This window comes from Cimex lectularius, unplaced genomic scaffold (genome assembly GCF_000648675.2).
Source record: "Cimex lectularius strain Harlan isolate CLEC.00 unplaced genomic scaffold, Clec_2.1 scaffold285, whole genome shotgun sequence".
In the NCBI taxonomy this organism is placed as follows: Eukaryota; Metazoa; Arthropoda; class Insecta; order Hemiptera; family Cimicidae; genus Cimex; species Cimex lectularius.
In genome coordinates, this window is record NW_019392999.1 from 7343 (window position 1) to 20652 (window position 13310).

The 13310-nt window shown below is 35.5% G+C and overlaps 1 protein-coding gene across 1 annotated transcript; it reads left to right on the top strand.

Annotated features, from left to right (window-relative positions):
- The first annotated feature begins 10001 nt into the window (after nucleotides 1-10001).
- On the top strand, nucleotides 10002-11656 carry LOC106666563 (fork head domain transcription factor slp2-like). The gene has a single exon (XM_014393847.2). It carries the CDS (start codon nucleotides 10099-10101, stop codon nucleotides 11053-11055), a length of 957 nt encoding a protein of 318 aa, XP_014249333.1. The 5' UTR covers nucleotides 10002-10098; the 3' UTR covers nucleotides 11056-11656.
- Nucleotides 11657-13310: the final 1654 nt, after the last annotated feature.

Below are 13310 nucleotides of genomic sequence, written 5' to 3' on the forward strand. Positions count from 1 at the left end.
TTATTCAGAAATCGTGAGATGCGGTCTGGTGTGATGTAGGTTTCAGAAAAACATTTTTTTTATCTTGCCAACGTTTCGATCTTTATTGAGATCATCTTCAGGGCTCAAAGTGTTTGTCTTCTGTGTAATTGTGCCATTCTTGCGTGTCGTGTACTAATCACCACACATAGTAAATAATAGAAATATGTAACCTTTAGAAAACAATAAAAAGTATATACCTATATAAAAATAAAACAGAGAACGATATTGCTTAACAGAAAATATTTAAAAAAATAATAATAATACAAAAAGAGTTGCTGAAGGTTAATTTTGGAAAAATTCTCTCGGAAAATTCTCTTTTAATATCGGAAATTGAGCAGTTGAAAAATATCTATTGGTATAATTTAGGACATTGAAGGAAATAGAACGAAGGAGTTCTGGACAGTCGATGGTACTATGGAGAATTTATGGCGGAAAATGAGATTTATTTATTCTCTGCGGGATGAAAGTGACCTAATTTGAAAAAGTTGCCTAAGATGAGAGGCAGATGATGTAGAAAGAGTAGATAGGTCGATGTGGGCTTTATATCTGAACTTTTTCTATTTGATTAATATTTAAACCAGTATAAGGAGACCAAATCGAACTGCAATACTCTTATTTCTAACAAGGGAATTCAAAAGAGTTTTAAGTGAATTTATATTTTTAAAACTTTTCGTGTTTCTTGAAATAAAGCCTAATGTTTTATATAATTTCAAGCCGTCTATATGAGAGTTAAAAGAGAGAGAGGATTTAAAAGTTACGCCCGGGTCAATGATTTGATGGACAACTTTGAGCTGTTCACCTTGAAGAATGGCATACATACATACATACACGCTATGATGGATCGCTCGGATGACGAGAAAAGTTTGCTGTATCGTCAGCGAAGGTTAATGTTTTTATTTCGGGGTGAGTGGGTAAATCAGCCGTATAAATTGTGAATAGCACAGGAGCAAGTGTACTCCCTGTGTGACTCCAGCTCGGACAGTGAAAATGGAGTTAGATCTTTAGTTGGAAATATTTTTCATTTACGTATAATTTTACAATTTGTAGTCGGTATGTCTGTAATTTTGCAGCTGTGAGCTGTTCTAAAGCGATTAATCGTTGAAGATTGTTTTCCAAACAGTACAATAAAAACAGAATAACAGCCGGGAAAGTGAGCCGTTCTAAAAATAACTGTTCGCAATTATTATCCCAGGTCGGCGGCGTTCCGTTTGTTTTCCCTAGGTTTGGATTGACGTCAGGCGCCGACTTTTCAAAACAGATATCAACAGCTTCGGGTGTGCGAACTGGGATCCCGTTAACAACAAAGCGGGTTTTTGTATAATTAATTTTCTAAACAACACACAGTTTAGTTGAAATAAATTATTCTACGAAACAACTGAGCCAGAAAGAACGTAGCTTAAGTTTTGAGACAAAAAGACTGAAGTTTTGTAAAAACAAATTGATGATCCTGCAAATAAACAAATTAAGTATTTTAATAAAAAAACCAAGATGGAGGGGCACTCTCAACACGACACGCATGAATGGCACAATTACGCAGGCAACAATCAATTTGAGCCCTGAAGATGATCTCAATAAAGATCGAAACGTTGGGACGATAAAGAAAATGTTTTTCTAAAATCTACGTCACACCAGACCGCATCTCACGATCTCCGAATAATCCGTAAAATGTAATGTTGTTTCACCAGCATATTAGCTGTATAAACATACACATACATATATATACATATATAATATTATATATATACATATATATATGTATGTATGTAGATATATACATACACTACATATACATATATAATATGTATATATAATATCCGTAAAATGTAATGTTGTTTCATCAGCATATTAGCTGTATTCTGTATATATAAATATATACATACACATACACATACATATATATATACATATATACACATATATATAATATATTAGTGGCTCTGCAAATNATATAAGAAATATATTTTGCATTGTATAAATTCACTTTTCCACATCCTAAATGTATTTGTTAAATGTAAACAATGTTTGTAAAACCCAGGCCCTGAAGATGATCTCAATAAAGATCGAAATGTTGGCACGATAAAGAAAATGTTTTTCTGAAACCTACATCACACCAGACCGCATCTCACGATTTCGGAATAATTGTTCTTTCAAATGGTATAATTGGATTTGTTGTAGTCTCAACATTTTGGAAGTTGTAAGCGTTTTTATATGGTAAGGTAGTGAAAATTTGAAAAAACCTAAATTGACAAATATCTTCAAAACAGAGAACTTTCCGAAAATTTTCTCCTGAGCATTTTTTTCTCCAAACGAAGAGTATAATCGATTCCCTGAGTTTGGTCAGAAGGAACTGGGACACCCTGTATATATAATATATATATTATATATATTCGTTGTAGAGCCCTGAGGCAGAGTTGTGTGGTAGTTAACTACATAGGCAACTGCTTTCAAAAACCCTCAGTACCTAAGTAACCTAAACTCTAGAAAAATGTTATTAACAATCATTAAATACATTTTAAGTAGTTGCAACTGCAACTACTAGTTGGTAGTTTGACCACCCACAACTAATATTTTCTCAACCGCAACTACTGTAATTAGAATGCGTAACTACAACTACGGAGGTCGCAAAACGTATTTGCCACTACAACTACAAGCTAGTAGATGCAGTTGTAGTTCTTGAGCTCTAACATTGACGCAAAATGCATCAAACCTTACCTCAATGTATTAAGAGCCCTTTCCACAGTCCACTTTCATACGCCACAACTGTTATAGACACATAGAAACTAAAACGCTTTAACAATGCAAATTCTGTATGGATAGGATAAGCCGAAAATCCAAATTTTAGAATTTAGTAACTTACCTTATTTTATATATTACCAACTCCACGGTTCATATCTTCTCTATTGATAGGTTGAAAAATTACAAGATCTCCGTGGTTGAAAGCTTTTATTCAATTTAGTATTCTACATGGACGTTTCGGGCTCCTGGCCCATCATCAGTAACTAAACATAGAGAAATCTCATGGTATACTTCACAATCTGAAGGCACACTCATACTTTTATTTAAAAAATTGGAAATTACTGATGAGTGTGCCTTCAGATTGTGAATTATACCTTGAGATTTCTCTATGATTAGTTTCTGATGATGGGCCAGGAGCCCGAAACGCCATGTAATTTACTAAATTGAATAAAAGTTTCAACCACGGAGATCTTGGAATTTTTCAACCTATCAATAGAGAATTTAGTAACGAAATAGGGGAGGTAGATTATAAGAGCTAAACAAAGAAAGAACATCAGAATTCCTTTGGCCTTGGAAAGACAGGTAAAGTTAGAAAATTCCAAATGATACCATTTTACCTATTTATGACTGAATAAGTCAACTTTTTTATTTTTTCTCAACAAGTTTCAAGCATGCTATGTTGAATTCTAGGTGCATTGGGAATGGATAAATTATTATTATAAAATATAATTAACTAAAATAACATATAAAAATTATTATTTTTTGATATCTGGAAATGGAAAACGCATGAATTGTCAAATTTAAAACTTTCAGGAGAGCGAAAAATCGATGATTGGCAAAGTCAGGCACTTACTGCGTTTTCCATTTTCAGTCCTCAATTGAAAACTTTATATGCAATTCAAATATACCTGGAATACTCCCGGAGAAAAGTGGTTGGTTAAAAAAATGTCGCTTTTCATGTTTGAATAACTTGTAATGAAAAAAAAACACTTGGAAAACAAAACAGTACTTATTCCATAAAATCAGTTTTTTAACAGCACCTAGAAGATGATATAGTCAGTTTTTTCAAAAAGTTGCTTGAAAAGGTAGTTTTATATGGAGGGTGTAACATGATTTTTATGGAAACATCATTTTACAAAGTACTCCTAGTACTGTCGAAACACAATGAAAGGAATTTGAATTGATAGACTTTTTTGCTCATATCATTTCTGCGAAAAGACCAAAAATAAACTACCTGGGTCGCTATATCGTTGACCTGCAGGTTAAACGAAATTCTGTGATAACTTCCGTTAAATTAACTTTAACTACCTAACTACCTTGAATATGTCATACAAAGCAAAAAAGGCATTATGTAAAAATTCACAGGTGTAGGAACGGTAAGGAAAGCAGTGTGATTGTTTTGCACCAATGTTTTTTTACGTTTTCATTTTTGCTAATTCTGCACTTTTACTATCAACTCATANTTAAATAAACCAAAACAATAGAGATCAAAAGTGGTTCTTAGGCAGGTGTCACTATATCTATAAATTATAAAAAAGAAAAAGGTCTTTCTAAACTAACCATCTTACTTGTGCTTCCTATTATCTTCTTCCATATCCCTTGCTGCTCCAGAAGATCACTAAAGTCGACTATTATGTTATTACGATTAGACACATTTATCTCCAATCCCTACGAATTGCAATTTTTTTTGCAAAAAAGTATGGCAATATATACAAGGTTTTAACCCTTTCTTGCCAAACGTAGCCTTAGGGCAACACGAAATTTGGCAAATTTCCCAAAGCTTCCATGATTCAAGTTTAGTGTTTTTCCTCCGATATTTCAACACCTGCATTGGCAACATTGATTTTTTTGCGCCAATCTAGAAGCTCCATCTTGGAATCTATCTGCAACATGAATACCCCAGCACTGTGCTGTATCAATTGTTATATTTGCCAAACTTAAATTTTTTCATGTCCAGCTTATAATTTAATATTAGAAAATTGCTTCAGACCAATGATAACTTTAACAATGTTGTTTAAGGTTAGCAGGAAATCCTTTGAGGTTAGGTCGTCCCTGCCCGTGTATTGGCAACATTGATTTATTAGGCGCCAATCTAAAATCCCCATCTTGAAATCTATCTGCAACATGATCTTCACCCAAGCACTGTTCTTGTTCAATTATTATATTTGCCAAACTTAAATTTTTTCATGTCCAGTTTATAATTTAATATAAAATTCAAAAATTGAACATTTTACTTTTCAAGTTGAATGATTTGATGAATAGAACAAAATACCGAACTGTGTATGTTTTCATAAATTCATTTTCTTCTTTAATATAAAAAAATGAATGATTTAACTAATCTAGGTAGCTGAAAAAACCTAAATATCGAGAAATAGTTTAAAGTATCAAACTGAAATATTTGCCCAGTTGAAATTTTTGCATACTAATTTGTTGAAGTCGTAAGGAGCGGTCAAGAATGAGATAGTTTAGAAAAACACCTTTTCATTTTTTTCCCGAACGTTTCGACCTTTATTCGAATCATCTTCAGGGCATAAAATCACACAATACTTTCACCCAAAACCAATATGACACCACAGTAATAGCACCATACTTATGCCCTGTAGACGACCCGAATGAAGGTCGAAACGTCGGCAAAAAAATAAAAAAGGTGTTTTTCTAAACTACCTCATTCTTGTCCTCTCCTCACGACTTCAACTAATTAATTTTAAACATCACATTCTTCAGGGCATAAAGTGTGGTGCTATTATTGTGGTGATATATTGGTTTTGTATGAAAGAAGAAAGGTAATCGTTAAACTATTTTATATTTACTTACCATAAAAAATAACACGATCAAGTTTATTATTAAAGCTAAAACATCACATAAAACAAAATCAAACTCTAAACTATTGATTTATTTTTTTGATTTTGCATTCGTTAATAAAACTCAAATAAAATCAAGCAAAATACAATCTTGTTCCTTCTTTTACATTTAAAAAAAAATTCAAAACGAACTTTTTACTTTTCAAGTTGTATGAGTGTAACAGTGAGCAAGGTAATAAATACAAAAATAAAACCAAGAGACACACTCAACAAGAGAAAACACTCATTGGTATTACTCGAATGTTACTAAAATATTATCTGTTTACAATTAATTAAGGTTTTTAGTTGAGATAAAAAAAGTCAATGGCACGAGCGGGANCTCAGTCGGCGGGGATGGTTTGAGGGGATTTGTTGGCGAGGTTTCTGATGTGCTGATTTACGTTAGTTGGGAGGTTTTTATGAAATTTACGGTAACGGGAACGGATTTCATCTTGAACAAAAGGGATATGAATATCTGTATGTGCAGTTAGGTTCAATATATAAAATGAAGCATGTATTATTTTTCGTAGTATTAAGAGCTGTTTGAATGCGGTGGATGTTGGAATGTTTAGTTGAACCCCACACTTCCAGTCCGTAAGTCCATATCGGCTTAAATATGGTAAGCTCGTTTTGAAGTTGTGCAAGAGCTCTATTTCGTGTCATAACCTCCTGACGTTTCAGTCAATCTTTGACGATTCCACGTCAGGCGTTGGTCGATGTACGGTCCGAGGTAGTGCACCTTGTCCGCAGTCGGGAGGGGGAATATTATTTAAGAAATCTTTTTACGGAGAGTGAAGATAATGTGGGTGGATTTGTCTGCGTTAAATTTTAACCTTTTCTTTTTACACCAAGACTCTAGTAGTATGTGGTGTTGTTGGAGGTTTCATGTGGAAATGACAAGGTCGGAGTTGCTAGGGAGGATTGGTGTATCGTCTGCAAATGTGAATCTGATGGTTTCGGGATGAGATGGCATCTGTGAACACCAGGTATAATGTAGCGGACAGAACGCTACCCTGAGGAACACCAGCATGGATAGGAAAATATGAAGAGAGGGAATGGGCTTCGATGACTTGGAGGAATCGGTCAGTGAGGTAACTCTTCAGTATGAGATAGTAGGTGGATGGAAGGATGCCCTTGACCAGAATAGAATATCGACCTGCGTATGTTTTAATAAATTGAGTTTCTTTTTTAATGATTATTCAGAAATCGTTAAAACGCATCGTTGAAAAAAAGAAAATTATTCCTGACCACCAATTTGGATTCCGAACAAGACACTCAACAATAGACCAAATTCACCGAGTAACGGACATAATAGAAAAGTCTCTCGAAGAAAAACAGATTTGTTCTGCTATCTTCCTTGATGTCTCACAAGCTTTTGACAAGGTCTGGCACGAAGGACTCATCAATAAACTAAAAGGTATGCTACCAAAGCAGTATATGGATATTATCAGTTCCTACCTATCTGACAGACTGTTTAGAGTCAAACAAGAAGATCAATATTAAAAATTAAAAACAATAAATGCAGGAGTGCCACAAGGTAGCATATTAGGTCCACTGCTTTACTTGTTATACACCAGTGATTTTCCGAAAATAGATGGAGTAAAAATTGCAACATTTGCAGATGACACAGCGGTGATATCACTAAGACCGACTATCACCCATTCAACTAAAATCCTCCAAAATGCATGTAATGAGATAAACGAATGTACAAAAAAATGGAAAATCAAGCTAAATCAACATAAATCAGTCCATCTAATCTTTACAAACAAAAAGGTGGACCATGTTCCGTCGCTCAAAATCGATGGAACTACTATACCATACAGCAATACAGCTAAATATCTGGGAATGACCTTAGATGCCAGGCTGAGATGGAAAGAACACGTGAAGAAAAAAAGGACAGAAATAGGTTTAAGGTATAGACAACTATACTGGTTGATAGGACGTGGCTCCAATCTTGCTATAAAAAATAAATATTATTATATAAACAAGTCATAAAGCCTATGTGGACATATGGTATTCAACTATGGGGCTGTACCAAACACAGCAATATCAAAATCATACAAACACTCCAAAATAAAATCTTACGTAGCATGGTCATAAGGAATAAGGACTTACTTAGGGATCTTAAGATCCCTAAAGTCACGGCGGAAATACAAAGATTTGCCGCTAAACACAAGGCTCGCCTCAGCCAGCACGAGAAGCGACCAAACTCTTACATAACCGAAGCATGGTCAGGAAAGTAAAAAGAACAAAGCCATATGAACTTGTGTAGTTAAAAGTGAATAGTGAATAGTGAAATGTAAATCTTATTGTACCAATGGAATTGTACAAATAAGAATGTAAACATTTATTTATTCTATAGTATTATTGTAAAATTAATGGATGGTCTAATAAGACCAGTTTTAATAAATAAATTTAATTTAAAAAAAAAATCGGAAATCGTGAGATGCGGTCTGGTGTGATGTAGGTTCCAGAAAAACATTTTCTTTATCGTGCCACCGTTTCGATCTTTACTGAGATCATCTTCAGGGCCTGGGATTTACAAACATTGTTTAAATTTGTGTGGTCATTAGTGACCGTTAGTCGATAATTATTTAGAAATCGTGAGATGCGGTCTGGTGTGATGTAGGTTTCAGAAAAATATTTTCTTTATCTTGCCAACGTTGCGATCTTTCGAGATTGAGATAATCTTCAGGGTCTGGGATTTACAATCATTGTTTAAATTTGTGTGGTGATTAGTGACCGTTAGTCGATAATTATTCAGAAATCGTGAGATGCGGTCTGGTGTGATGTAGGTTTCAGAAAAATATTTTCTTTATCGTGCCAACGTTTCGATCTTTATTGAGATCATCTTCAGGGCTCAAAGTGTTTGTTTTCATTGGGCACTCTCAACACGACACGCAAGAATGGCACAATTACACAGAAGACAAACACTTTGAGCCCTGAAGATTTTCTCAATAAAGATCAAAACGTTGGCACGGTAAAGAAAATGTTTTTCTGAAACCTACATCACACCAGTCCGCATCTCACGATTTCTGAATAATTATTGTTTAAATACTCAATTAATTAAACACAATTTTTTTTCGAAATAAATTGTCACAGGCGGGATTTGAACCCACGACTTTCGGCTTCGATCCATGCTGGTGTTCCTCAGGGTAGCGCTCTGGCCGCTACGTTATACCTAGTGTTCAAAGATGCCATCTCATCCCAAAACCACCAGATTCACATTTGCAGACGATACACTAATCCTCTCTGGCAACTCCGACCTTGTCATTTCCACATGAAACCTCCAGCCGAAAGTCGTGGGTTCGAATCCCGCCTGTGATACAAATTTTTCAGTTTCCAAAAAATTGTTTAAATTTGTGTGGTGATTAGTGACCGTTAATCGATAATTATTCAGAAATCGTGAGATGCGGTCTGGTGTGATGTAGGTTTCAGAAAAACATTTTCTTTATCGTGCCAACGTTTCGATCTTTATTGAGATCAGCTGATGATCTCAATAAAGATCGAAACGTTGGCACGATAAAGAAAATGTTTTTCTGAAACCTACATCACACCAGACCGCATCTCACGATTTCTGAATAATTTTCTGAATAATATTTTTTTATATTCAATCAAAGTATTTCTACTCCCTCAAAGTGTTTGTCCACCTATCATCACACATTTCTTTTTTAATAAAAAAAAAATGAATGATTTACCTAATCAAGATAGCTGAAAAAAATCTACATATCGAGAAATAGTTTAAAGTATCAAACTGAATTTTTAGCCTAGTTCTTTTTTTTGTACACTAATTTGTTGAGGTCGTAAGGAGTGGTCGAGAATGAGGTAGTTTAGAAAAACACTTTTTTCATTTTTTTTTACGAAAAAAGGTGTTTTTCTAATCTAGTCCATTCTTGACCGCTCCTCACGACTTCAACAAATTGTGAAACAACAGGTCACTAAGAAATACACATTTTAGATTATAAATTTGGGATCTTTCAGAAGCTGGTTCATTGTTTCTACCCCAAGAAATTGCGAAGAAATCTTAAGTTTCCTAAAGCATCGGCGAGTCGGAGGAAATGAGTGTGTGTACATACCGATTTAAACGGATATTCGGATTAGGCGGATGAGAGAAATGAATTGGTGTTTGTTTAAAAAGAGAAAAGGGTTAATCGTGTTAGATTTGTAGGGGTCGGGGGTGCGACATGCGGTGAATCGAACAGAGGAGGACGAGTGATCCCCGACGGGGGCCGGACGCAAATATTTGGAAATAATTGAATTCAGTTTGGTGCGCATGTTTTGTGCGGCTTTTCCCCACCATTGTCGGCCAACAGAAGAAGCGAGGAGAGGCGGAGCCATCGGAGATTGGTGCCGCACCGGAGTCGTAGAGGGGCGCGCACCTCCCCCAAGTATATATTTCCCCTCCTAGACCGGTATGGCCAGTCTCGATGCGAATTTCGTTCAGGAAAGAGCTCAGTGAGGTGTCAAGGATAAAACGTGTTCCAAAACGTAATTTTTGCTTATGCTGTGCACAAGTGAAGGCAACATGGTGAAGATGGAATCTACGCCCCAGCCGATCGCCGCCAGGACTCCTTTGAAATCGTCTTTCACGATCAGTTCCATCCTTCCGGAAACGGCTTCCAGGCCGGCCAGCCCGATCGTCGAGGCTTGCGTACCCCAGAGCTGTTACTCGGAGACGACCGACACGGATTCCGACTTGGACGTTACCGGCGGCTCCACTCCACCGCCCCTCGACTGTTCCACCAAATTAAAACGGGAAGACGACAAACCCGAGGAGAAGAAGAAAAACGAAAAACCGCCCTTCAGCTACAACGCTCTCATCATGATGGCAATCAGGGAGTCGCCGGAAAAAAGGCTCACACTTAACGGTATTTACGAATACATTATGAAAAACTTCCCTTACTATCGAGACAACAAGCAGGGTTGGCAAAACTCGATTAGGCATAATTTGTCTTTGAACAAATGCTTCGTGAAAGTGCCGAGGCACTACGACGACCCCGGTAAGGGAAATTACTGGATGTTGGACCAGAGTGCGGAGGACGTTTTTATCGGCGGAACGACTGGAAAATTGAGGAGGAGGTCCACCGCCGCTTCCAGGAGCCGTCTTGCGGCGTTTAAAAGGAGTGTGGTTTTAGGAGGACTTTATCCGTCTTTCGCCGGTGCCCCTTGGGCCGTGAACCCTTTGAGCCAGCTCTACTGCGCTCCTCTGTACCATAGGTATTCGACGTATCCGCCTGCTTCTCCGTACGTGCCGATTCCGTCCGTCCCTCTGCCTAAACCACAGGCACACGGTTTCTCGGTGGAGCGGCTCCTGGCACCGTCGACCTACCAACACGCACCCGCGCCTCCACCGGCCTACGACATGTACGCTCCGAGGAACCACCAAGTTTCACCGTCCAGCCCCGAGCCAAGGATGGTCTTCAAGCCGGTCACCCTCATCTCCAGGTCGGGCAGCTAATGAGCCCGTTTTTTAGTACTTGTTTACTAACGACAAACTGCAAATTTGAAATCCTCGCTGCTCGCTGGCCCGAGCCAATGCTGGACGATCGGCTGTTTCATCTCGGATACTCCGCAACCTTCGAATCTCCGTGTCACTCGAGATCTGCCAGCTAGTGAGTCTATGCACAAAGTAAACAAAAACTAACAAACTTTTTTATAACAATTATACACATTCAGGGTAACCCGAATTTCTTTTCTTATCATAAGAAAACACAAGAATTTGATCTCATTCGGCGGGTGTCTTATACTTCCTGTATATTGTTTTATATTTTCTGTTTATTAGATTTGTTTTTACAAAGTTACCAAAAAAAGAATTGTGTACATAGCGTTGTTTATCATGTATATAGTCTATAATTTATGTTGTATATAGTTACTAAATTATTTATGTCCCTAAATGATAATGCCCATGGCGAAAAGTGTAAATAAGATTGGACTATTTGTATTGTAACTGTATAGTATTTAAAAAGAAAGAACAATATTTATATTTTGTACATAATTATGTATAGAACAACGCAGGCTCCATATACAAGAAAATATACAGAGCAAATTTTAAAAAATTACATACTATCTTTTTATTCTCCCTCGCAATTTTTAACTCTTAAGAAAACGAAATGAATTTATAATCTTACACTCAAATAAACCTAAAAATTAACATGAAAATGAACAAACGACAAAACAAACAGATCCTTTAGATGATACAGTTTTTTTTAGCTTTATAATAAATAATAAAATGAGTTTATTATCTTACACACAAATAAACCTAAAAAGTAACATGAAAAAATGAACAAACGACAAAACAAACAAATCCTTTAGATACAGTTTTTTTAGTTTTATAATAAATAATAAAATGAGTTTATTATCTTACACTCAAATAAACCTAAAGAACTAACATGAAAAAAGAATAAACATACTTTTATAAAATATTGTTTGTTTTTTAGCTTTTTACTAAATCATATAGTGAGTTTACTATCTTAAATTGAAATAACCGTAAAAAAAGTCACATGAACAAACGACAAAACATACAAATCATTTCATAAGAATTAATTTTTTTAACTGCATAATAAATCATATTTTCGGTTACTTATGATTTTTTTATAAGGTAAATATACTGGACAAACAAATTGGATATGCCATTGGTTCATTGGTTAAAAGACTATACGGTATAAGTAATGCCAATTTTAATTTGCTTTCAATTAACAAATTTGAAGTAACTGCCCTTAAAAAGGAATTTTTTTTCTAGCTTTTTAATAATTCATAGAAAGAGTTTAATATCTTAATCTCAAATGAACCTAAAACAGTCACACCAGACAGCATCTCACGATCTACAAATAATCATTAACTAACGGTCACTAAACACCACACACTAAAAAAGTAACGTGAAAAAATGAACAAACGACAAAACAAATAATGTGGTGATTAGTGACCGTTAATCGATTTTTATTTAGAAATCGAGAGATGCGGTCTGGTGTGATGTAGGTTTCAGAAAAACATTTTCTTTAGCGTGCCAACGTTTCGATCTTTATTGAGATCATCTTCAGGGCCTGGGATTTCAGGGACAAACATTGTTTACATATTACAATTACATTTTGGATGTGGAAAATTGATAACAAATAATTCTTGTTTTTTTAGCTTCAGAACAAATCATAATATTAACTCTTACTAATGATTTTTTTTATTGAAAATACTGGCCAACCAAATTGGTTATGCCATTGGTTCATTGGTTAAAAGGCTATACGATAAAAGTACCTTAAAGAAGTTACTAGATAAGTACCAAAATTTGAAATTACTGCCAATTTTTAGTTTCAATAAGATTTTTTTAAACTAACTGTGCTTAAAACGCTCTCGTTCGGTTTTCAATAATTGAATTTGAACATTATTTTTAATGAGGTCCTTTATGCTTGTTTGACTTTCGAAAGAATGCCGTACACAATCAAATGAACTTTGTCCAATCGTGGAATACCCGCATAAAATTTTTTGTCCGTTTCGTTTTACCCCATTTCAACATCTCTAATAAATTGGTTAATAATGTTTTAAAATTGTATTGGTTATCTCACAATGGGTGACTGGGGACTTGGTGTCACGGAACCTTCTTTTGGTTTACTAGGTCGAAAAATAATCCGTGTCTGATAATTCTCGCTAATTTTTAAATATGGTTTTCTGCCTTTGATGTACAAGTATTCAAAGTAATATCAGTCGATTTGGTTTTTACGAAAG